The following is a 26,251-nucleotide window of genomic DNA, read 5'->3' as shown; positions in this document are numbered from 1 at the left end:
ATTTATCTTTTTTTCTTAGAGGCTAAGTCATTTCGTTAGATATTTATGTTTGTTGTGTCTTCCTCTTGCTTTGCCTGGCAAGATACTTACAGTCACAATAACTATCTCATATCTATTGGGTGGCTGGAAAAGTCATGATGCATTTTTGTGTAGAAAACTATAGAAAAAATACATAATGACTTTTCTGACAGCCAAATAGTTCATGGGCAGTTCTTTTTCTTTCTTTTTTTCTTTTCTTTTCTTTTTCTTTCTTTTTTTTTTTTTTTGCTATAAGGTATGTGTGCTTGCCAGAGAGACAGAAAGTGAGAAATCACTCCCTGGGGGGATGGCCATGCCATAATCCCTTCTCCTCCATTCTCCTCTCGGGATCTTGGACACGTACTCACATGCGCCCAGTGTAAGTTTAAGCCACCAAGTCTAGGACTCGAACCGCGTTTGACTACATGGGAGTCCAGTGACATAGCGCCAACTGCTTGTCCCCATGAGCAGTTTGATAGTTTCTTTTTTCTATCATTTTTCATCCCATTCCGTATTTTGACTGCCATGCATACATGTGCTGTTATTATGGGCTATGTCAAACATTTTTCTGAGGTACACAGATAAAAAGAGTCATGTGCTAGTCATCACCTATACTACATAAAAATTAGAAGAGGTTCAAGTGAATTAGAATTTTCAGCTATTGAGCATTTACAGTTCAGTAGGGAAGGCAGCTGTCACTCAGTGATAAACTATAAGATTAAATGCTAGAGCATGTGACAGAGGTGAGGAAGGCATGTTGTTTAATACAGAAAGCTGTTCTGAGTGGGAAAGGCAGTAAAGTACAGGAGAGGCAGTGCTGGGGATGATGGGGCCACATGCGACAACCCCAGGTTGTCACTGCCTGGGGTGGCAAGTTTGTGTTGAGAAGATAATACTGAATAAGCAAGATAGAACCATGTTATGGAGAACATTGAATCCCAGTCTTAGTGATCTGAACTGATCCGGGTAGCACTAGGGAGCTATTTAAGATTTAGAGTAACTAAGCAATTCAACAAAACCTGTATTTATTTATTCTTTAAAATGTTTAAGAGAGATTTTTGCTATAGGAAGTGTTCACTTGCTGGAGAGACAGAGAGACAGAAAGTGAGAAATCATCCCCTAGGGGATTGGCCATGCCACAATGGCAGTGGATCCAAACTCCAACTCTCCAGGTAGATGTAGTTACTGACGTTACTACCTACAGAATAGAACTTAATTTTATCTTACATGCACGTGCAAAGAGCACAGATGCAGTATGCATTTCAAATGAAAACAAAAGACATGGAAGTCTCAATTACCCCTGTGGCAATATCAATTTTTAAGGCGATGTAATTTGTATAAGAAATGATTTCTTGAGAGAAGCACCTTTGCTAGAGCAGAGCCGTTGTTGCTAAGGAACAATAAGATGTGGATGATGCTTTCTAATTCCAAAACATGGATCCATCGGTTACTTCTGTTTATATCAATAAAATTGTATTTTCATACAGGGCGACCAGGGACAACGAGGACCTCCAGGGGAAACAGGTCCCAAAGGAGACAGAGTGAGTTCCGATTAGTCTTAATCACTAAAAGCGTCCTGCTTTCCAGCGTCATCTGATGACTTTGCTTATCTCTCGGACATGCCCTAATTATTGTGATCATGAACTTGTCTGTTCTTTCTCCTTTGCCCTGCAGGGAGCTCAAGGTTCTAGAGGAATTCCTGGCCCCCCTGGGCCCAAAGGAGACACGGTATGTCCTGACCTGCAGTCCGTCTAGCACGTTTTTCAAAGTGACTGCTGACTTGTATTAAACCTTTAGAAAATAATGAAGGGAAGAAGAACGTGACCATGTCTAAGGGACAGTGTGTTTCTTTGTGTCTTCAGGGCTTGCCAGGTGTGGATGGCCGTGATGGGATACCTGGAATGCCTGGAACAAAGGTAACTGTGTGGTTTACTCCAAGAGCAGATGGCTGTCTCTGCTCCGCCAACTGAACTCACCTTGCCGTTACTACATTGTCAGGGGGCTTACTTAAAAAGCCTCGTGTTTTTTTTTTTTTTTTTCCCTCTTAATTTTTTAATCAACTGTCAAATACAACATACTTATTAGGGTAGTATATTCACTTGCTTGACTTCACAAAGTCATTACAATTGCCCTGTTGCTAGCAGACTGAGGGAAATTGTGCATTTTGAATTATGTCCTGTATTCTATCCCATCCCCCACCCCTCAGCCCCTAATTAAGTCATATTAAAGCAGTGCATGTGAGGTCAGCTGTTGGAATAATGTTTTTACTTATGCTCCTCTCTTACTTAAAAGAAGTACAGTGGTTCATACAGGTTCAACGATGTGATGAAAACTTTTTTTTTTTAGGGTGAACCGGGGAAACCAGGGCCTCCTGGTGATGCAGGATTACAGGGGTTACCAGTGAGTTACTGATTCTTTACATGATTATTGGTTTATACGCATGTTTTAAAGATAAAAATTTTAAAAAGAGATATGTTCCTTAATTTGATAAATTCTGGGGAATATATGATACTTTATTCTTTATAATTTCATAGTTTTTTATTTACATTTTACATTTTTTGGACTTTTTTATGAATAGTTATTTCTGTAATAATTTAATAACTCATAAGCTTCAATGTTTTATTTTGGATCCCTCTTCTTTCTCTAGTTTCCTCAGTCTTCCTTTTATTTTTAACCAACCCTGAGTTGTGAGCTAGTGTCACATGGTTTGTCCAAATTTAGCTAGTTTTAGAGTTCTTTTTAGCAGGATTTAGCTACCAAAGGGTTAAGAATAGGCACAGAAAACAACGTGAGATATAAGATACCATTTTGGGGTTATTTGCTATTTTGAGTCATTCAGATTGGTGTTTTCCTGCATTAATTTGTCTGAAAGTTTGTGTGGATTGTACGACATGCGTTCCTGGCTCTTTGGAGGCAAACGTTTCAAATTAAGAAAGCATACTTGGTAATGTAAGGACTGGCCTCCCATCTATTATGGCATCTGACACTTTAAGTAATCAGAGAATATTAGGACTCCCAGCCGAACCAAATCTTAGGCTCAGAAAGTTTATCTTTGAAAAATAACTTTAGTTTAGAGGTAGAATTTGCTTTAAGGCTATTCATCCTCAAGAAGCCAGATATAGTAAGATAATGCCTTCTAAACTGTGGGTAATGCTGTAACTGACGTTCCAGCAACTGGGAGGAAGCATGACGTATCTCCCTCATATGAAGGCTTTGAGGCTGTCATGATTCCCTCAGCCTCTTGGCAGTGTGCAGTATGTGGTGTCTTGAGGATTCTCAGATGAAGAATCAAACCCAGATCTTGTGTGCATTTTTTTTAGGGAGTACCCGGAATGCCTGGTGCAAAGGGTATTGCTGGCGAAAAGGTAAAAACTTTTAAATGAATATTTTTCTTAGTTTCTTTATTCTTTTACTAATATATTTTCCTGTTTTTTTAATATTTACAGCCTACTTTTAGTTTATATTTGGCCCTAGGGAGAAATGAAAAAGTAAAAGCTTTAAGGTTCAAATGCTAACCTTTTTTGCAGCTGCAGAAGATAAACTGCTGCTGATTAGGCTACCTTCATAAAAACGACATCCTTTACTGTTTTATAGCAGAGAAGGTTTTATTATTCCTCCCACTTAAAATAAGGGAGATACTATTAAGCCATAGAATTTTATGTGAGTGAATATTATTAAAACAATTTAGCTTAAAAAGACAGGTGTTTTGTTTGCATCCTGGTCATAGTTTATATTCCATACAGAATTAAAGAGTAAGCAATTAAAAACAATAGGTGGAAGAAAAAAATTAAAGGGATAAAATATAGCTTTGCTTTAGAATAAAGTAGATAAAATATGAATGACATAGAGTATTGAGTATGACTATTAGAGTATATGGTTACAAGCCTCCATTCATAGTGGTTTGCAGTGTCTTGAGCAGAGACGGTCCCTAGTACGTGTGCCATGACACACGGATGGTGGAGATGGTATCTCCAGACGTGTGCTTTCCTAGAGCTTGCTGGCGAGACTCTCAATAGCACATTCTCTTATTTCTCCACGCTAATTTAAAAAAAATAATTTTAATAGTGTTGATATGAGGTAAAAGGGCTCAAAGAAATGAGTTAGAAGTAGAAATGGTTGAAGATGTATATAATTAATATTGTGACGAAAGAAAGATCCTCTAATTGAAGTGAATCCCTTTAAATGAAGGCTAAAGGCTTTCATTTTCTGACATTTGCTCTTTAATATAATTTTTGGGCAAACAGACAATATTTTTTACAGAACTTTGATGTATCCACTGAAAAAAAGATTCTTTATCTTCCCAAATCTTAGTGTAAAATCAGGAGATTAGTGCTATGGAAATAGAAGAATTCCAGTCTGCCTTATCCAGGCAGATTGTGGTTATGTTTACTTACAGTCTGAGTTACTTTGTTGAATTTTACTTCTAGGGTAACACAGGTGCTCCAGGAAAGCCTGGTCAAATGGGAAATTCAGGCAAACCGGTAAGATGCCATTTTACCTTTTCATAGCCTATTGTGATCAGGAAGCAAAGGATCAGGGGATACTAAGTTTTTCTCTATCTGTGTTCCTCATAACAGGGCCAACAGGGGCCTCCAGGAGAGGTGGGACCTCGAGGACCCCGGGGCCTTCCTGTGAGTACATCTAAAGCACTCGCTGCTTCCCCTTCCTTTATTCATTCAGACCTAAGTGCCTTCTGACCTTTGAGCATGCGCGATCTAGACCAACGATGAAATGGTTATTTAGATATACAGTATGTCTTCTTTCAGAAAATGAAAACAAAGACGTGCTTAAAAGATGCACGAGGAACTTTCCTGCTCTTATCCCATGTTGAAGAAAATAGTGTGATCAAAAGAACTTTATTGAACTAGTCACATAGTATGTACATCACCCATTGTACAATTTATTGATATTTTTTAGTATATTCAAAGAATTCTGTAACCATCACCACAATAAGCTTCAATACATTTCTATAACCCCCAAAAGAATCCCTGTACCCACTATATATATGTGTGTGTGTGTGTGTGTGTGTGTGTGTGTGTGTGTGTGTGTGTATAGAAAGAGAGAGAGAGGGAAAGTGAGAAAGCAGGCCACCAAGTTCAGGACTCACCACACCGCCTGTTGGTCCCTGGTTTCAGTTCTTATTTTCAAAGTCAACTGGATAGCAAGAAGAACTCCAAGTGTGAGCACAAAAACATTGCCAAATGTTATTACTTTTTTTTTTTTTTAAGCCATACATATCTTAAGCACATTGAATGAGACTATTTATGCTGGAGAAATAAGAAATATTCCAGGTATCTGTGGCTTGAAAGTGGGGTTTTTCCTGCTTCTCACAAATATTTAATCAACTGGAAACCAGCAGTTAGCGTAATGGCTATGTCGCTGGACTCCCACGTAGTAGACCGTGGTTCACGTCCCGGACCCGGTGGCTTAAAACTCACGCCGGGCACGTGTGCGTGCGTGCCCAAGATCCCGAGAGGAGAATGGAGGAGAAGGGATTGCGGTGTGACCAGCCCCTCTGGGGGGTGATTTCTCGCTTTCTGTCTCTATGTCTCTCTCTGTCTGTCTGGCGAGCACACGCGCCCTATAGTGAAAAACCTCTCAAAAAAAAAAAAAATTATCAACTGATTTCAAACAGGTTCCAGAAGTTTCTCTGTGATTAAAGACACTATCTCCCGCTCTTTGCCATGCTCTTTGTTTACTTGTTCCTTGCTTATTCTTTTCCTTGAAGCCTGTGAATTTCTAATTAAAATACTTGCCAAAAATTAACTGCCAAAGTATTGTGGTTATAGCCAGATGACATTTCTAAAGCAATGAAGACGCCCTTTGACTGGACCAAGAAGATTTAGCAGTGTGGGGCGTTAGAAATTTGAGAGCATTTACGATCATGTCCACAATTTACTTTCTAGAGCAGAAAACTGCATAGCTGAAGAAACATTGACCAAGCACCTGCTGTGTGCAGCACCATGCACTGAACACAAAAACTGGAACAAAGTAGACAGTGTTTGGCTTGTCACCAGCAGAGTGTCATGGGATGTATAAAGTGATGAAAAACTAGAGGCAGAACCTAAGAAGCGGGTGGGGTGGTGAATTCTTTTATGTCAGTGGAGATGGATTAGCAGAGATGGATCTGCTGATGCAGAGGTTTGGGTCTCAATTTTATGTTTTGATATTTGAATTTCTGTAAGAGTCCACATTCTTCCCATTGGTTCTTTCATTGAGGTCCAAAGTCTTGATACTTTTCCTCTAATACATTTCCTATTTCTGGTAGAACTTGTTGATTCTATATTCTTTTCAAGATCTCTCTTATTTGGCTTTTCTATTTCACTCCCACTTCTGCCATGCCTGGTACATGTTGTCACCTACTGCCTGTATTTATTTACCTATGATTGCAGTCATCTCCTGATTTCTTTCCTAGTTCCAGGCTTTTCTTGCTCTACCAGTGTCTCCCAATAGGGCACAGTTGCTATTTTGGGTGGGTTCCTTCTTCGTTCTTCAAGACTTTTGCAACATTGCAGGATGTCTCGAATTCATGACCACACTAATAGTGTCTTTACAATCTCTGGGACAAACAGAAATGCCAACCACAATTCCATAGGCCCTGGGGAATGAAAGTGGCCTGTATGCACTCACCACCTTATTGATCTTTCCGAAGTACAGCTTCCATTATCACCTATCCTCTACATGTGAAAATCTTCAATGGATTTCTACTGACAAGAGAAAATCCAAAACCTTAAACTGTCTGTTAACCTACTACTTGTACTTCTTATTTCTGCCTTGCTCAGACCCTGTGTTCAATTCGGTCTGGATTCCATGCTAATTCCCTCCCAAGCACTCTTTGCTCTTTCCAGCCTGTTTTCCTTCATGTCAGGCCCTGCACTGAGCTTTCTTCCCCATTTCTCTGACTCACCATTACATGTGCTCCCTTAGATGTAAGTGGAATGTCAATTCCACCATGAAAACATCTCCAGTATTGCTTATCTCCCAGATAGACATGATCTGTCCTTATTTTGAACTCTGTGACTCTTGACACCTCTATACCCCATGCTGTGGTGACTGCAGAGGGTGAAGGGGGTGTTTGATTCACTTCTGTATTCCCTACATCTCTTTACCTGTCATAAGGTAGTGCTCAATACACATATCTTGAAATGAATGAAATGGGAGGCATAATAAATCCTGCTATGCTGCTTTCAATAGTAATAATTGACTTCTCACCTGCCATCAATTTTTCAAGAAAGTGTCATGATAGGTTATAAATATTCTAGTTTTGGAGCAGAGTTTTAACACTAAATTTGCTTACTGAAAGATACGTTTATTCTTTCTTTTTATGACATTAAGTTCAGCTTTATAGATCAGTTCACACATTTTTAACTGTGTCTCACAAGTTCAATCAGGTTTTCCTGCAAATCTCAAATCAAGTTGAATAGAAGGAATAAAAATGTATTTCTAATGTGTCTTTGAAATTAGGTAGAATTTTTATCGATCTTGGCCAATATCACTGCAAAAACTATTTTTTTTTCTTTTTTCCTTTTTGGTAGCTCTGGTGATTTTTTGAGTGCCTATTTTTGGCACTTGGATCAAGCTTCTGGCTTCTCTGTCACACCCCATTTGGATTATACTTGGCCCAGATGGCTCCTGACCCAAGGCAGGCAGATGACCTATGTCTCTGACATGGTCCTCCTATCTAGTGGCTTCTGGTCATTTCCATTTTCCAGATTCTCAGTACTTGCCAGGGCTTTCACCAAGTGGGCTGTGTTTACTCCACTGCCTTGGTTCTGACTGCGGTGGGCATCATGATGGTCTACCTCCAGTTTTCTGAAGAGGGTATGCTCGGAAAGTATAGAAGCCTGTCTCATTTCTCCGGTAGTCCCTCACCTTCACCCCAACATCAACAGCCTCAAGTCAGAGGTCCCCATACGATGTGCTGTGGAAGGATCTGAACTGCCCTCCCATCCTGCCAGGGCCTTGGCCTGCTAGCCCTGATAGTAATTTGTAAAGCTGATGCATGTGATGGTTACAGTTTAGGAAGTTTTTCCCGCTCTGTGTGAGGGAATATTTAAACCTATACTAGAGAGAAATCTAGACCATATCATGCAGAATCGAATGGACTTTTAAAAATATCTTTGTGCCAAAATTAAAAACTATTATAGTTTCCCATTTTAAACTGGAAAGATACTAGACATAGTGTTCATTATTTATCTACTTAGCATATCAGGTCACTGGGCAAACACAAACATCATTACAAGCTAGATAGAGTGCAATGGAATAAAATCTATTTTTTTGTAGAATAATTTTGGCAATGTAAGTATAATTAAATTGTCTCATATTTTCTGTGGTATTTAAAATCTCTAATCACTCCATTTTAAACTAAGGGAAACCTTCAATTCGAATGATTAGTCTCCTCATATTTATGGAAATGAGTTTTACTAAGTAGCACCTAGTACTTATTTACAAAGAAGGTGCCTGCTTGGTGATTAGTGGTGTTCCAGAAACCAGAGCTATGAAGACTAAAGCCTTGTTTTTGTTTTTTTTTTTTTCCACATGAAACCTTTGCTTTTATAGAGACTTGAGGTATTTAAAAGGCAAACAACATTTAATTAAACTTTTGGTTAGAAACATAATTTTAACTGATTTCTTCAGTAATGACCTCAGATAAAAAAAAAAATAGCTAACGCTTCTACACTGCCTACTATGAACCAGGCACTGTTTGAAGTGATTCATAAATCTTAGCATGTCAGCACTCACAAACACTTCCTGAGGTAGATTCTGGTCATCCCCATTTTATAGATAAGGAAACAGATACATAGAGGTTAGGTTGCCTGTCTGCGGTTATAGCTGATGCAAGGCAAAGTCAGCTTCCACCCTGACAAACAGGCTCAGCCTCCATGTCTTCATCTCCAAGTCGTAACTCGGCAAGATGTTTTCTATTGGGAGTTTGCTTGCCAAATTCTGATGGTACAGGACATATCTAGCCAATTTTAATTTTAATATTTATGGGACTTTTTAACTGAAATCTATATAAAGGTGATACAAACAAATACAGCACAAACCGAATGGATTCTTGGGTCTTAGCCCAGACCTATAGAATTAAAATAAGGGAGTGTGAGGCTGAGAAACATAGGGAAAGGGGACTCGAGTTGGAGAAAGACATCTAGCCCAATATATTTCTAAAGAACTCAAAGGATTTTTTTTTTTTTTTTGGAGAGGTTTTCGCTATAGGGCTTGTGCACTTGCCAGATAGACAGAGAGAGACATAGAGACAGAAAGCGAGAAATCACCCCCCCCAGGGGGGATGGCCACGCCGCAATCCCTTCTCCTCCATTATCCTCTCGGGATCTTGGGCACGCATACACACGCGCCCGGTGTGAGTTTTAAGCCACCGGGTCCGGGACGTGAACCGCGGTTGACTACGTGGGAGTCCAGCGACATAGCCATTACGCTAACTGCTGGTTCCCAAGAACTCAAAGGATTTTGATATGTAGCCATAGATGGGAAGCTTGATAAAAGGCCTGTGATTTTTTGAAGCCTTGGTTGACTTTACTTAAATAAGGGCGAACTGGCAAATGTGTCTGAGTTCACGAGAGATGTGTGTGCAGTACACGGTGTCCAAGAGAAATGTAGAGGCTTTTATTACTGTTTCACATTTTTACTGGTAGGATTGGGCCTTTATTCTAGTTCCTTCTAATACCATTATTGCACATAGGAACTCTTTGGTCATGGGGTTTGTAAATGTTAGCCACTGAGAGGATTAGCTATGCCTCCACCACTCTGTCTTGCCCATAACTGAGAACATGGTTATCAATATGGTGATTGAAGCATGAGACTTACCATTAATTAGCATACTTGTAATTACAGTACAATGGTTAATTACTCCCTGCAGAATGCATTTAACTTAATCGATGCTTTAAAAGATTTCTATGTCTTGATTACTCATGTTTATCTTAGCCGATTAGGTGAAATTCCAGAACGTAGTAAGCATGTTTTTACAATACGCTGCAATGACAAGAATGGCCATCAGAAGATTTTGCCTTAATAACTTGTTTGAAAGTGGCTGGTCACTGTTGTGAAAAGGAACATTACTGTTTTTCACAGCGAGATGATTTCTATAGAAATAACCTATCTTTAGAATGGCCAAAGAATTACAGGATGGAAGTGACAGAAAACTGAGGATCCGCATGGTGTGTGCTGGTGCAGAAGCAGAGTAAATGCCCACAGTTTCGCTGATCCTTCCACTGGTTCTACGTGGGCTAAGAACGCAGTGCGGCAGAGCAGGCTGTCTCTACGGGGGCTCCGTGTCCTTCATTCATGTTTCCAAGGGCCTGCCAGTGGTTGGAAAGCACTTACGGACTGAATAATAACAACTCATGAAAGGAAGAGAGGATAAGATCAGCTGAGAAAATCTCTGTCTTTAGGAAAATAATGAATCCTTCTCCCAAATTGATCGAATGTTATACAATCCTTTATTTTAATTTAGCTGTTTGGTTTATGGAAGAGGAAACATGTGTACAATAATCATCTTTATTTTGGAAAAGGTAGCACAATGGTCCATTTATTTAGAAGTAAATTCTTCCGATTTTGTAAAAAACTGAACTTTCCCCTCCTGATAGTATTTTTTTTCCCACCAATGACTATTTATTGTTCTATGAATTAAAATCATGTTTGCTTAATGACGATTAGTACCTAGATCAGATGCAGTTGAGAAGTTACTTGAAAATGACAAGAGAACAAATATAGTGGAGAAACTCTGTCTTGAACATTGACGTTGTAGGTTGAATTAAAGGAGCAGAACCCAATCTTTATGTTTAGAGCTGGAGGAATTTATTATAATGGCTGATTATCATCTGGACCTACACCCTTCTAGCATCAGTACTTATGGAGTATTGCCTCTGGCTTCTAAGGCTCTTGAGGGTTAGAGACCAATGTGTCATCCTAAAGTCACGCACTGGACGGGTTGTTTATATAGAGTTGTTGAAAAATAGTTAACAGCATTAGTGTAATTCATCTATAACTCGTATAAAATGAGTACCACCAAGTTATAGCTGATAAGTAGAAAGTGTTGTAATTTGGCAAACATTTCTTTCTTTCTTTCTTTCTTTCTTCTTTCTTTCTTTCTTTCTTTCTTCTTTCTTTCTTTCTTTCTTTCTTTATTTTTTGGAGATATTTTCACTGTAGGGCACGTGCACTCGCCAGACAGACAGAGAGAGACATAGAGACAGAAAGCGAGAAATCACCCCCCGGGGGGATGATCACGCCGCAATCCCTTCTCCTCCATTCTCCTCTCGGGATCTTGGGCACGCACGCACATGCGCCCGGCGTGAGTTTTAAGCCACCGGGTCCGGGACACGAACCGCGGTCGACTACATGGGAGTCCAGCGACATAGCCATTACACTAACTGCTGGTTCCCATTTGGCAAACATTTCTTAATCCTTTAGAGAAATTGAAAATTTGGAAGGTTTATGGATCTCGATACTCTGTTCAACTTAAAGACAAGTTAATAGCACATAGTTCAGAACAGAATTATATTATCAGAACCATTTATAAATATTAAACATTAATATGGAGTTATGTCATTTAAAAAACTAAACTCAAAGAATTCCTTTTATTTTTATATATGCCTTCCAGGAAATGTGGTTATTTATCCAATAACCTCGGTGTTAGGCTTAGTTGAACATGCGTTAGAAATAAAATGAGATTTTATTAGAGTGTATAAAATAGTATTGAGTTCTCAGGGAATGAAGTTGAAGAGTTCATATGATTCTTTTTCTCAAAAGATTCACAAAGCTTGGAGTTTTAGCTAAAATTTTGAAACCTTAGAGTTTCAAATAAAAAATTGGAAGTGGCTCAGAAAATAAAATTAGTGTTGTTTTTGGGATATCTTTGCTGTAAATGATACTTTCTAAAGCCTATTTAATCTTTTAAGATGTGTTTAAACCAGAGCGAGTAAAACAAATCATTTTTAATTTTAGAAACCTAATAAATTTTTACCATCTGTGTCTTTTTGAAGTTACAATAGTAATTTAAAGGCAAACATCTCCATCCGGTGTTTCTTCTTTCACTCTTGAGGCTTAAGATCATTTGCCAGATGTTGCATTATAATGCTTTTAGCTTTTAAAATTTACTCTGTGTTCTAGGCACTGTGAGGAATTTCTAATTAATGTATACCTAGACCTTGGGAGTACATAGTGTAAGTGATGGGATAGATATGTATACAAATGACCAGGAGTTAGAATACGATTTAGATGCTGAAAATTACTCATTGCCACCTCATAGACATGTGTCACATACTGTTTTTAATGGTCTGTAATCACAATGAACATTGATAGAACATTCAGTGACAGATGAGCTCAGAGGATGCTGCAGGCTCTTTATATGAAGACGTATGCCTTCAGTAGAGGGATGAAGAGGATAATTTGATGACTTATATTTAAACCAAAACCTAAGTAGGCTTTTACTTTACTTACATAGCAATTAAACATTTGAATTTTGGTGAAATATTCAGTTGACATTGATGTTTTTTTTTCAGGGCAGTAGAGGAGAAACAGGGCCAGTAGGATCCCCAGGCCTACCAGGTAAAATGGTAAGTATTATAATATTTCCATCCTCCGGATGTTTATTTCCATTCTACAAAACACAATGCATTTTAAAAAAATAGGCAATGAGAGAAAAACAATTTACAAAGGGTCATTCAATCAGCCATACTTTATTTTTATTGTTATGTGAATGTACGAAAATGTAAATGTAAAATTTTAAATGATAGCTAGGGTACTAGCAGAGGATATTTTAACCAGTGTGGTTTGTGGCATATAAGACTGGGAGACGCATGAAATTCTACACTTGGCTTCTGGTTGTTCTTGGAATTGAAGAGAGCTGTAGGCAATGCTGCCTTTTACATCTGTCATGGTGCTTGTTTACACAGCAAGAGAACCAAGAGTAGCTATTGCAGGAGTCTAACTGAAAGAGCTTACTGTGGCCAAGGGATGCCGCAGGATTTTTTTTGGGCTGTGGGAGAGATGCAAACTCTAAGAGCAGTTAAACCAACCACAATACATTTATTTCAGTTACAAGTCAATACACCCAAGGTTGTGGCCAACTTGTATACTTTCAGTGCTGTAGTGACTGTGACTCTGGGGACTTTGTTTGTTTTACAGGGTTCTCTTGGTAGCCCTGGTCTTCCTGGCTTGCCTGGACCTCCTGGACTTCCTGGAATGAAAGGTGACAGGGTAAGACAGCATCCCGGAAAGTTCCTTATTTGGAAGGAGGAGTTCTACTATATCAAAGCTTGCTTTTGGTCTAGTGAATAATTTTTCTACAATTTACTAGAGAGAGCTACCAAGAAATTTTGAGAGCCAAACTTAAGAAGCAAAAATATAATAAAAAATTAAAAATGTAATAATTTATCAGGAGGAAAAAGAGCTGAGAAAAGTTTAGAAATTCAATTGTAATCATGCTTTCTATTTAGTTCCAAATGTATATTCCTTCTCATCAAATTTTACATGATGTAATAAGAAAATGTCTCAAGTTTCCAGAGGTTTTGAGACAATTATCAATTTTTGGAGGTCTTTCTAAAATTCTTGTTGGGTGAGAAATGAGGAAATTCTTTCCCATCACATTATCAATACTTGTGTTTATTCATCAGTCCAGTAACAGAAGCTGGCTCATTTGAAATTATATGAACAACTCAAAATACTAAAAAGGTATTACGAAGAACTCAAAATACTAAAAAGGTATTATATTTTATTCATTACAGGGTGTAGTTGGTGAACCCGGTCCAAAGGGTGAACAGGTAAATCCTACTGTTTGCTTGGTATGACATTCAGTGTTTGTACATACTGCCTCACCAGCAGAGGGTGCTGGCTGCTGTATGGGTATGATTAAAACAATGGAGGCTAGCAGTTTTTCCCAGTGTGCTTCACAGTGAGTGAAACCTACAGTTGAGTTTGGTCTGTAGCCTTATTAACTATTTAAATAAGTTGAAGCTAATAATGGCTCTGCCTCAGGAACTACATACTTTCCTTCTTTGAAGAAGATAGTCCTGGGAACCAGCAGTTAGCGTAACAGTTATGTCGCTGGACCCCCACGTGATCGACTGCGGTTTGCGTCCCTGACCCTGTGGCTTAGAACTCACGCCCGGCGCGTGTGCATGCGTGCCCAAGATCCCGAGAGGAGAATGGAGGAGAAGGGATTGCAGTGTGACCATCCCCCCTTGGGGGTGATTTCTCGCTTTCCGTCTCTATGTCTCTCTCTGTCTGTCTGGCAAGCGCACGCGCCCTATAGCGAAAACCTCTCCAAAAAAAAAAAAAGATAGTCCTGTGTTTCTGATTCACCAGATTACTTCACTGGTGTCTGAAGGAATCTTCCATAGCCACATCATAATGTTGTAACTTTTTCCTGATCAAGACCTCAGCAAATAAACTGTCTTATGAATTATAACTCAATCCTTTCCCTGGGTTCTTTTCCCTACTGGAAGAGCCCTTTTTCAAGGGTTACATAATTATAAAATTGCTGGATGTGGTCATTAATTCTTAATTTTAGCTGAGATTCAATCTGTACCTTCTGGCTTTTATCTAGGTTATTTTCTGTGTTATTTTCTAAAGTGATCAGCCATTGAGAGCATTTTGTATTTCTTTATGATCCTGGAAGCACCTTGGGCACCTATGAATGCATATCAACATTGACTGGTTGAAATTGAGCTATGAGACTAAGAATTCAAAATTGTGACCTTTCATCTTAATTTTTAGGGTGCTTCTGGTGAAGAAGGTGAAGCAGGAAGAAGGGGTGAACTTGTGAGTTTTTTTTTTTTTTCCTGGTTAATGATGAAGACTTACTCATTTCAACCATATTTCAAAAAACAAACAAACAAAAAACAAAAAACAAAAACAAAAAACATAAACATTTTTTCCCCTGTTCACTGCCTTCTGAAAATTATAAAATGTTCCTTCTATAAGTTAACAATAGACTCCCAAGATTCAGCTGAGATTGTGTGAAGCAGAGTTTTGGAAAGATTAGGCTTTAAACTTTGGAGAACAAAAGTGTTCCCTTAACTATGGTGAATTCTCTTTCATCTTTACATCTAGACATTCAAGGTGATTCTCATATGACAATATAAAACCATAGTGCCTATTATAGAAACAAAATTGAAGTTTTATTATAGTTAGAAAGTTGTGGCTCATGAATCTGACCAAGGTCATTTTCTCTAGTTTAAAACCGTCCAAAGCAGTGAACTCCATCCCCAGAGGTGGCCACTGTTAAATTTCCAGGAAGGCAATAAGAACGAAAACAAGTTATTGCTACTGCTAGAACTGCTTGGTCTGCTGGCTCATCATGGTTTTGATACAGACTAACAGGACCTAGTGTGGAAACTTATGTTTTGGTTCTTTGAAGGTGAGGTGACAGATTCCTGGTAAAATAATTTTAGAGAGTCTATGTGCCAGAAAAATGAGCTGTTCTACTCTGGTTTTTAGGATTTAGAGTTAATATAAGTGCAATATCTAAATTAGGCAAAGCTTTCCAACTATTAAGTAAATTCATAAGATTATTCCAATTTTATTTTCTGTTGAAGTTGTTCATTTTATGGGTGAAGTGGATATTTTAAATCTTCTGTTTTGTAGTGGAGATTAGCTGATTTGCTAATGCTTGAACTGAATTTGCACTTAGAATTAGTGGTAGGAAATTCCCAAGATATTTTTTTAAGCATAAAAGCATGCATAGTTTTGTTTGATAGACTTTTGGGGACACATTTTAAATATTGTTTGCATTACAAAAATGAAGTCATTTGGTTTGAATGTCCAGTGTGTTTTACAACAGAATAATATTTTAATATCTTCTAATTTACCCATTTTAATTCTCAATGCCTAGTATTTTATTGGGTGGCCAGAAACGTCATGATGTATTCTTTCTGTTTATCTATGCAAAAATGCATCATGACTTTTCCGACAACCCAGTAGATCTGGATGGAATCTTGGCAAACTGAGTCAAGCCTGTCTAACAGATAAGTTAGTCAAAGAGGGGTAGGTTCCATAGTTCACATAGGGCCACAGGTTGAAGTAGCAGAACTGGGGTTAGAGTACAGATTTTAAGTCTAATATTTTCCATAGTGCCAAGGTTAATCTCTTTATGGTTATCTATACTTCAGCAGTGTAATAACCTTTTAAATGTTTTTAGGAAACTATCAAATATGAATACATTGTTCTAATATAATTTTGTCTTATTGATTTAGGGAGATATAGGATTGCCTGGCCCAAAGGGATCTGTAAGTAAAACAAATGGTAATGGTATAAAAAATTAAAAATATCAATAAAGCTGTAGAAAATGCAGTGCTCTGCTTTATTAAATAATTCTATCAAATTCAATTCTCAAAGGACTTACCTTCAAGGAAATAGATGTCTATATTTATCCTTTAGGGTAATAGATTGATCCAATAGAAAAAAAAAAGAAAACCCTCACCACTGTGTTAAGAGACTGACCTTTTGAACTAATCACTCTGAAGGAAGATTTTTTTTTCATAGCATAAATGGCTTGATGAGTGTTACATGATAGTACTCCAATTTCCTTCTCGAATGGGTCATTTTTAAAGAACTGACTTTTGCTTTGTGGTAACAAGAATATAATTGGATTTTGTTGGCAGTTATACCCTTACAAAATATTTCAGTAATTTTTTAAATCTCCTGTGTGTGCTAGTTGAGAAAGGAAGATAAAGGTGTAACACATTAGGAAAGAGTATTATCAGAACTAGAAAATTATCATCTTACTAACTTTTGTCATTTTACGGAAACTAAACTGATGTCCTTAGAGGTTAGGTATATTCAAAATTATATTCAAAATTATAGAACTAATTAATAGAAAATCTGAGATAATTTGCTAATTTGAAAGGAATACACATCTAATACAGTTAGAAAATTTAGCAAGTAAAAGAAGAGAAGAAGCTCAGACCTCAATCTCAAATGCCACTACCACTAGCTCCAGTTAATTTTCAAGTCCTTCCCATTTCCTCTGTCCCTGTTCAACATCTTATCCTCTAAATAATGTTTTTCAAGGTGTGAGTAGTATTTAATGCTAGGAATCTTTGGCAGCATGGTTTAGGATTAAGAAAATGTAAAGAGAAGACCTAGTGGAGTTTGGCCATCGAAATCTTTCTCTACTATTTAGAAATTGTAATGTTAGTGGAAGAAATTCAAGCTATATAAAAAAAAAAGTGAATGAACAATGCAGTCAAAATAAGTTAATTGCACTCATATTTGGATATAATATTAGGAATTAGCCCTGGATTTACTACCTTCTTCTCTGCCTCCATCTTACTGATGCTACTCAGATAATACTGATGAAATTGAAGTATACTATCCTGGTATCAGGAGAAAGGATTACTAACACAAAGATGTCTACTTTGCTTATTGATTTCAGCACAGATACACTTGTTAAGTAGGAGATGTCTAGCTTAAGTTTTTCTTCACTGTGGCACTCCTTGATTAAGGAGTTCTTCCCAAAGGCCTAGGGTCTTTATAACCTCCTGGCCATGAGAGTCCTTGATCTCTTCATAAAAAAAAATCTTCTGTCATTGGGACCAGCTGATGGCTTAATGGTTATATCGTTGAGCTCCCATGTAGTTGACCATGGTTTGAGTCCCAGACCCAATGGCTTAAAACTCATGCCAGGCGCATGTGCATGTGTGCCCAAAGTCCCGAGAGGAGAATGGAGAGAGGAGAATAGAGGAGAAGGGACTACAGCATGGCCATCCTGCCTGGGAGTGATTTCTTGCTTTCTATCTCTTTGTTTCTCTCTGTCTCTCCCTATAGCAAAAATCCTTCTCTTAAAAAAAAAATCTTCTTTCATTTCAGTGATTGCCAGCAAGACAGTACAGTCTGATTTAGTCTCCTTTTTCTTTAGTGCATTTCTGATTTCTTTTGGCTTCTCATCTGGGTTGTTTAAGAAGTTTTTGTAGTTTAGCACCCTAAACACCTGACAATTTTTCAGCCTTCCATAGTATATCTGGAGTCCTACCTGTTGATACCGTCTTTCAAGGAATTCTTTCAAGCCATAATTTCTTCCTAGAAGCAATTTTGGCAGCTTGACTGAGATGAATATCAGTTTTTTGCATAAAGGGAGATTGGAAAAAGCACACTTGCTGAGCTTTATTTGGATGTGTCTAGTGAAAGCGCTGCCTTACCACCTTCTTCTCTTCAGTTTAAAACATGAGTGTTTGACAGAGTTAGCTCTGCCTAGGTAAATGTAGCATATGAGAAAGAAGAAGCAGGAGTAAGCAGCTTTACGGACATTCATGTCTTGAAGTTAGCTATCTCTTGTTGCGTCCTGTCCTTATCTTCTCATTCTTATTCTCAGCAACGGTGCAGTATGTATCCTCTGATACAAAGTCCACCAGAGGAATCTGACAAACTTTTAGTCTAACAAAGAGTGAATTAATTTAGCCTCTTTTTAAAGCAGTTTTTGTGGATGAGCATTCCTTTAAATGCTTTTAGTAGTTTGCTTTCAGAAAAGAAAAATCTACATATATTCTTTTGTGCTCAGGAATGAGTGGGTTTTAACTTCTTTACTATTTAGATTTTTAACTTTCTTACTACTTCAGTAAATTATGAACTTACTCTTTTTGATCTAGTATTTTTAATGCAGCATTTTAAATGTGGCATTGTAAATGCATCAATTTAGTTTGTGTTTTTTTATAATTCCTGAATATACATGGTATTTTTGAATTCTCTATAAAAATGTTATGAAGTTTAAATCACTTATGTTTTTTGGAATATCTTTATTTTATGCTTACTGCTTTGGTGATATGTAAAGTAACGTATCTTGCAGCAATCGAATGGCCTTTTTGTGGCCAGAAAATATTAATAAGCCTTATTAATAACTAACTTGTTCTTAGGAAGTCATTTAAAGTATGAAGAATGTAGTTTTGAAAAGATATATTATTCCAATGAATATTTTGGAATAATAACTATACCAAAAATGTTCATTTATTTATTTTTCAGATTTTTTTTTTTTTTTTTGCCATAGGGCCTGTGTGCTTGCTGGAGAGGGAGAGAAAGAGAGACAGAAAGAAAGTGAGAAATCACCCTCCAGGGAGGATGGCATACCATAATCCCTTCTCCATTCTTCTTTTGGGATTTTGGGCACACATGCACATGCGCCTGATGTGATTTTTAAGGCACCAGGTCTGGAACTTAAACCATGGTTGGCCATGTGGGAATCCAGTGCTTAACCACTACACCACCATCTGCCCTCACAAAAAGATTTTTTTTAAAGTTTATTTGAGCTGAAATTTTAAGAGACTGGTGAGTTGTGTGACATTCTGTGTCTTTCTCTTCTGGTAAAGGTGAAGGATTTGTGTCTCCTGAACAAATACTGCTCAGGAGATAGCAAGCTTATAGGAGATCCCAAATTTCATGTGTTTATATTACTATTAAGCAGACACAGCACTTCTGTTTAGCCCTGGTTTGACAGTGTTGCATTTTGTTCCAGGCGGGTAACCCTGGGGAGCCTGGCTTGAGAGGGCCTGAAGGAAGCCGGGGGCTTCCTGGAGAGGAAGGACCAAGAGGACCACCTGGACCCCGAGGCGTGCAGGGAGAACAGGGTGCCACAGGCCTGCCTGGAATTCAGGGTCCTCCAGTGAGTAGTGGGCTGTCCCATGATTTTCCTCTGGGGACTCCATCCCACTGCAGTGGGACCGGACTAGGCATCAGTTCCTCAGCAGCAAGTTCTCCTGTAAATCCAGCTGCCTGAGTCCTTGTAGATTCTGCCAGTTTTCAGTTTCACAATGTTCTTGTTATGGTTCTGGGTATAAATGGACTTTTTCTTTCTCTCCCAGGGTAGAGCACCAACAGATCAGCACATTAAGCAGGTGTGCATGAGAGTCATGCAAGGTAAATAAATCACAGTGATTCGCCTCATTCTACGATAAACTCTCACTTCCTAAGATTTTATTCCTGTAGGTATGCAAGGGGGAATAACGGTAACTTTGTGTATGCTTTAATGGTGGGAAATTTTAACTGCTATTAATACCGATTCTATTTTATCCATTTGTTGTTATCCTCAATAGCTTACAGATTCAAAGTAAAATATTGCCTTTCTCTGTTGGACTGCTTTTTTTTTTTTTTCCAACTGGGCTAATTTATAAGAAAGTGTGCACAAGCACATACATGTGTGTGCACACACACTTTTTTTCCTTTTAAACACAAATTCTCAAGTGTTTCTCTTTCTTAAGATCCTACCACTTACTGTGTGCTGACCTCAGTTCCCTCTCAGTGATGTGAGAAGTAAATGGTAGACTCCATGCCCTCAAGGAGCCCAAGGCTGTTTCCTTTGCTCACGTACCACCTCTGTAACATGCTGGTAACTCTGGCCCAGCTGCTGTGGCATAGTGGAAAGATAGTGCTCTGCAATACTGGAGGCTATTTGGTGATCATGGTTCGGATCCTGGACCAGCCTGTAGAGCATGGCAGGAACTTAAATGGGCACCCAATATCCTCAGGAAGACTGGACAAAGGGGGCCGTGGTTTGTTCAGAATCAAACAGGAATAAAACGACCACTTTTATATTTGAAAATCAGTATAGGTTTCCTCATTGCAGACATTTTATCTTGAAAGTCCATTTCAGTTTTAAACATTTAAATATCTAGAAAATTATGATTTTTATGCTCTTACCTAAAAAGGGAAAATTATAATATAAACAATTTTAAAAATATGTTGGCTAGAAATTTGCTTCCAATTCTTATCTTTCTTCATAAGTTAAAGGTTTAAAAATTTTCACTTGAATATATTCTTTTTCTTTTTTTTTTTTGAGAAGTTCTTGCCATAGGGCGAGTGCACTTGCCAGACAGACAGAGAGAGACAGAGAGACAGAAAGCAAGAAATCACCCCCCAGGGGGGGATGGCCACACCGCAATCCCCTCTCCTCCATTCTCCTCTCAGGATCTTGGGCACGCACACACATGCTCCCAGCGTGAGTTTTAAGTCACCGGGTCTGAGACTCAAACTGCGGTTGACCACATGGAAGTCCAGTGACATAGTCATTATGCTAACTGCTGGTCCCCTCACTTGAATACATTCTAAGAAATGCTTAGAATCTTTTTATTTTATTTTATTTATCATTATTATTATTACTTTTAAAAATTTGACCAGCGAGAGAGAAAGGAAAAGTGTAAAAGCAAGCTGCTAGGTCTGGGACTCGAACTGTAGACGGTCATGTGGGAGTCCAGCACCTTAACCACCGCACCACCTGTTGGCCCCTCCTTAGGGTACTTTAATGAGGACATTTTTTATATTCCATGGCTTTAGAGGGTGATTCTGAATTTATTTTATGGTTCCTGAAAAAGGTCCAGAGCTATTAATTTTTAAGACAGACTGTGACCATTCCCAAGAAACAGGTTATTTTTAATGTTTTATTTTCTATTCCAAGCATGAAAACAACATTCAAGAGAGAATTTATAACAAGTGTGAATCCTCATAATAGTTCAGGTTACATAATATCTTCAAACTAAAAATGTGAGATTAGGTCTCAAATGCTGTCTGAATATTAATTCTGGGAAATGTTCTTAGCTTTTAGAAAGCTTCTGAATATTCACTTCCACCTGTGTTAAGAAACTTATTTTTTGAGCAGCTAGGGGGAGTGGTGGTTAAGGCAGCTGGATTCCACATGACTGACCACAGTTTGGGTCTCAGATCTACCAGTCTGAAAACATGCCAGGTGCATGTGTGTCTGCTCCACATCCCAAGAGGGACTAGAGAAGGGATTGTGGCATAAGCAGCTCCACTGGGAGCACATTCTCACTTTCTTTCTCTGGTGAGCACATGCACCTGATAGCTAATTAAAAAAGAAATAAAGGAACTTATTTTTCTTTCCATCCTGGGTGTTTAGATACCCAGCCAACATTCAGGTGACATTCATTCTTCCAAAACAACATCATTCAGTCCAAAGCCTGGAAGTTCTAATTTTTTTTTGTTTTCAGTTGATCTTCCCTCTGTAACCCCCACTTCCCTGCCTGTATCTCAAAACCTGACAACCAAATATACCTAGGGACATCTGAAAGTGCAATACTAGTGAAGCTTCCTGGTATGAAGACTATGAAAAATTATCCAACTGTATTTATCTTTTACTACTAATTTTGAAGTTCTCATGATACTTTCAGAAAAAGGGCATTTGGGTTGCTGATTTTCATTGAATCCCTTTTAAGTTTCTGCCTTTACTGGGTTCTTTTGCTTATTATCTTTTAGAGCATTTTGCTGAAATGGCTGCTAGTCTCAAGCGTCCAGACTCTGGTGCTTCAGGCCTCCCTGGCAGGCCTGGCCCTCCTGGACCCCCAGGACCCCCTGGAGAGAATGGCTTCCCAGGACAAATGGGAATTCGTGGCCTCCCAGGCATTAAAGGCCCCCCTGGTGCTCTTGGTTTGAGGGGACCTAAAGGTAAGTCCTTTTATCAGGTGGAACCAAGGAACACACACTACTCTTTCTCAAATGTATGATCCAAATCCAAGCTCAAAAGATTGATATCTTACTGTCTCTGACCAGCCTCTGAGAGAAGATGAAGTGTTAGGTTTTACGGTGATGATAGTAAAGATTTAAAGTTATACGTTCTGGACCCTGCTGTACCAGAGCAGTGAGCCAATGCTAGAATCAACCTTTCCTATTAGTACTGCTATTTCTCACTTAGGATCTGCCTCCATCATAGTTTAAATACACTCTACAGGATTACGTAAATGATCACTCAACTTTTTCTTTCTTTTTTTTGATACTTTAAAGTCACTATAGAGCACTTCTAAGATGGCAACTATCTTTAGAATGTTTGGATCTGCTATTTAAATGGATGGCATTTTTTCCTAGGAGAAAATAATTTTTTATAGGGTAAAAATTATCCTCCCTCTTCTTTTAAAAAGGACAGTGGCTATTTAGTTTTTGATGGATCTTGTTGTTGTTCTAAAGTACAATCCACATGCATTTCTTCTTTAACATGGGAGAGAATTAGTTTCTTCTGCTCTTACTTAAAGCAAACTAAATCCTTGCATCCAGTATTTTGCACAAAGACAGAGTTGTGAATGTTAGGTATTCAACAGGACTGGCAGAAGGACTGGTGGCCTCAGATAGCATTTGCCACTGAGTTAAGTGTGTTGGCTTGGGGCTGTGTGCCCTGGACAATCTACAGAGAGAACAAAATAAAGAGAGGAGCTTCTCTATTATGATGAGAGATTGACAATTCCCTGGGGAACCTCAGGAGACATGGCATCAGAAACAAGAAAGGGATTTTTCTTTTCTTTTCTCTTTCTTTCTTTTTTTTCCCTCCCTCCCTCCCTCCCTTCCTTCCTTCCTTCCTTCCTTCCTTCCTTCCTTCCTTCCTTCCTTCCTTCCTTCCTTCCTTCCTTCCTTCCTTCCTTCCTTCCTTCCTTCCTTCCTTCCTTCCTTCCTTCCTTCCTTCCTTCCTTTCTCTCTCTTTCTTTCTTTTTTATATACTATGGTGCTCTAGTTAGGGATAAATATTATAGTGTGAATGGTCAGAGGGCAAGCAAGCTGCCTTTCTGGATCTATAAATGAATTGCTGATGCAGTTGGCTAACTACACCCTCAGCTGGAACAATTTATTTAATTACTTTTGATTTTTTTTGTCATGTGCAGAGTTGCATGTTACAAAATGAGCTCTAATTGGGGCCTTTTGTAAGGCTGGCACAATTTCAAAGCTTTCAGAGGCTGCACAAACTCAAATAGAGGGTAGAATAGAGTTCATCTTAAAGGGAACTGGACATTTTACTGAAGGAATTGTATGCCTTTTGTCTTTGCCCTGTTTGGCGCTACGAGTTCAGCAACTCGTGCTTAGGTGCTCTTTCTATGGTTAATTCCACTTCACCTCTAAGTCATATTTAGGAACTCTCCTACTGTGAGGTGGATTGTTGGCGGGGCCAGATCTGCTATGGCAGACCCAGGGACAGCTCAGCCTTCCCTGAGTTCACTTCTGAGCAGCGGTTCTGAGATAGTGGCCCCTGGACTGTCATGTAGTCACTTAATGAGTCTATTCCCAGAGAAACTGCTACATAAAACCATAGTCAGAACTTAAGTCATATCTGCAATTTGTCTGTGTTTCACCAACATATTTAATGTAATGTTACACAAATCTGGTAAGGCCGAGACCCATGCTGTGTATGCATTGTATATGGGTAGTCAAGTATAAACACAAGACATGTAAGTGGCCTCCTGTCACGTTGTGCAGTATTACATTAGTCTTTCATGCCATAAATACTATTATTTTTTTTAGACAGATTTTTGCTATAGGGCACAGGTGCTCGTCAGAGAGACAGAAAGTGAAAGATTGCATCCAGGGGGATGGCCATACCTCTCTGTCCAGAAATACCACAGTGTCTTTAACTCCATTCTCCTCTCGGGACTTTGGGCATGCATGCACATGTGCCTCTGGCACATGAGTTTTAAGCCGTTGGGTCTGGGACTCGAACCATGGTCGACTATGTGGGAGTTTAGTGATATAACCGTTACACCATCTGCTGGTCCCATAACTATTATTTTTAAATGTTCATTGTTTAGATTAATTTTTAAGTTCATTTGAGTAAGGCTATATATTTTTAGATATGTTAGTATTCACCAAACATGTATGTGATATTAAATTAATAGTCTAGAAAATACATGTCATAATTGTGAACACTCATTTCAGTGTTCATCTGCTCAGAGCCTCAATTATAGCTTGAAAACAAACAATAAGTAATGATTAGGGAGCAGTGAGAATTACCCCCATTAATAAAGAGTTGTTTTTCTACTCAAGCTGCAAATTTTTCTGTGTATCTTATCTAAAGCTTATTTTTCAAGCTCTAGTTAGACTGAGTAGGCTAACAAAGGTGGACCTTTAATTCCCTGAATCAGTTTTGTACATCTCAAAAGAAACACGATCAGGGTTTGAAGAAGTAAATGAACAGAACCAACCTACATGCACGGTTTGCTGCCGGGCAGCGGTTTGCACAGAGTGCTCTGTCTTAGAGTTCATTTGAAATTCGTTTTTCTATGACTGGAAACCCAAACATCATCGCAACAGAAACAGCGGTCTCATTCTTTGCTAGAGACATCTTACAGTTAGTGTGGCTTCATGCTAGAATGAGTAAATAAGTTTAACTTCCGCTGTCAGTGCCAAAACATCTTCTCATATCTTCAGAAAATGTGCCATTTTTAGAGATTGTTTTCTCATTGCCAGCATCCAGGATTACAGTGATATGACATTTAAATTGCTAAGTTAACAAGAATGCTTAAGCTGTTAGTTTTTAAAATGCCAATTGTCCTAGGTTCCTAATATAGTAAGGCCACGTTGATGATGAGTGAAAAAACAAAACAAAACAAAACTGGCTTATGTGAATATGTGTCCAACCTGACCTCTATGTACTTATGGTGCATTTATATTAATCTGAATTGTCTTGAAAATGTAGTTGATTTAGCATAAGAATATTCACACAATAATATTCACATCTAAAAATCAAAGTATGGTGACCAAACAAGCATTTACTTTTAAGTTTTTGGCTATTTGACTCATGCAGATGGTTGTACAGACACCCTTCCTGTTTTCATTGTGTGCATGACTTTATTTTTAAACTTACAACACACTTGATTCAGTATTGAATGAAGCTGGGCTTATACAGACATTTGGAAAAATTGCTTATGTATAGACTTTGTTGCAAGATTCCAGTGCATTTTCTAATATAGTATAGTAGAAGGATAATATTTAATGGCTTCTGCAAGGAACAATAGAAGTCGCTTAGGACAAGCTGACCAAGGTATTAAGGCATTTCCTTAATGAGGCCAACTCACTCACTGTGTTTGGTCTCTGCGGGGGCCAGGGTAACTAATGCAACTTTGTTCTGTGGCTGCTAAATCCTCAGATTCTTGTTAATACAGATGGTTGGTTGCAGTCCGAAGTATAACCTCTATAAATAATGAGTCAATACTGAAATGTAGACACTTGTGACAGTACACTTAAAATCTTTTAAATTAATTTATTTTTACTAAATTACATTGTTCAAAAATTTAAAAATGTATTAAAAGGTGTTTAGTGAAGGGTTTCTCTCTCACCCCTGTCTCACCTGCCTGGTTTCCTTTATCCTTTACACTAGGTAATCACTATTGTTAGTTTCTTCCTTGTACTTACAGGCAACGATATGTAAGGATATATTAAATATGTATTTTCCCTATTTTCTTTTTTACAAAAAAATATTTAATTTTATTTATTGTTATTTTTAAAAATCTGACCAGAG

General features: G+C 38.3%; 1 protein-coding gene across 1 annotated transcript in view; it reads left to right on the top strand.

Annotated features, from left to right (window-relative positions):
- The window catches only part of COL9A1 (collagen type IX alpha 1 chain), a 102,335-nt gene that overhangs the window by 63,760 nt on the left and 12,324 nt on the right, over positions 1-26,251 (top strand). Inside the window, exons 22-36 of the mRNA XM_006168292.3 lie at positions 1,506-1,559; positions 1,693-1,746; positions 1,881-1,934; positions 2,365-2,418; positions 3,339-3,383; positions 4,446-4,499; positions 4,596-4,649; positions 12,540-12,593; positions 13,165-13,236; positions 13,764-13,799; positions 14,755-14,799; positions 16,233-16,265; positions 19,484-19,630; positions 19,830-19,884; positions 22,234-22,422. Coding sequence (XP_006168354.1) covers positions 1,506-1,559; positions 1,693-1,746; positions 1,881-1,934; positions 2,365-2,418; positions 3,339-3,383; positions 4,446-4,499; positions 4,596-4,649; positions 12,540-12,593; positions 13,165-13,236; positions 13,764-13,799; positions 14,755-14,799; positions 16,233-16,265; positions 19,484-19,630; positions 19,830-19,884; positions 22,234-22,422 — 1,000 coding nt within the window. The remainder of the gene's footprint in view (positions 1-1,505; positions 1,560-1,692; positions 1,747-1,880; positions 1,935-2,364; positions 2,419-3,338; positions 3,384-4,445; positions 4,500-4,595; positions 4,650-12,539; positions 12,594-13,164; positions 13,237-13,763; positions 13,800-14,754; positions 14,800-16,232; positions 16,266-19,483; positions 19,631-19,829; positions 19,885-22,233; positions 22,423-26,251) is intronic.

This window comes from Tupaia chinensis, unplaced genomic scaffold, assembly GCF_000334495.1.
Source record: "Tupaia chinensis unplaced genomic scaffold, TupChi_1.0 Scaffold145685_1, whole genome shotgun sequence".
Taxonomy (NCBI): Eukaryota; Metazoa; Chordata; class Mammalia; order Scandentia; family Tupaiidae; genus Tupaia; species Tupaia belangeri.
Note: the sequence above shows the minus strand (reverse complement) of the source record. Positions and strands in the feature narration are given on the sequence as shown.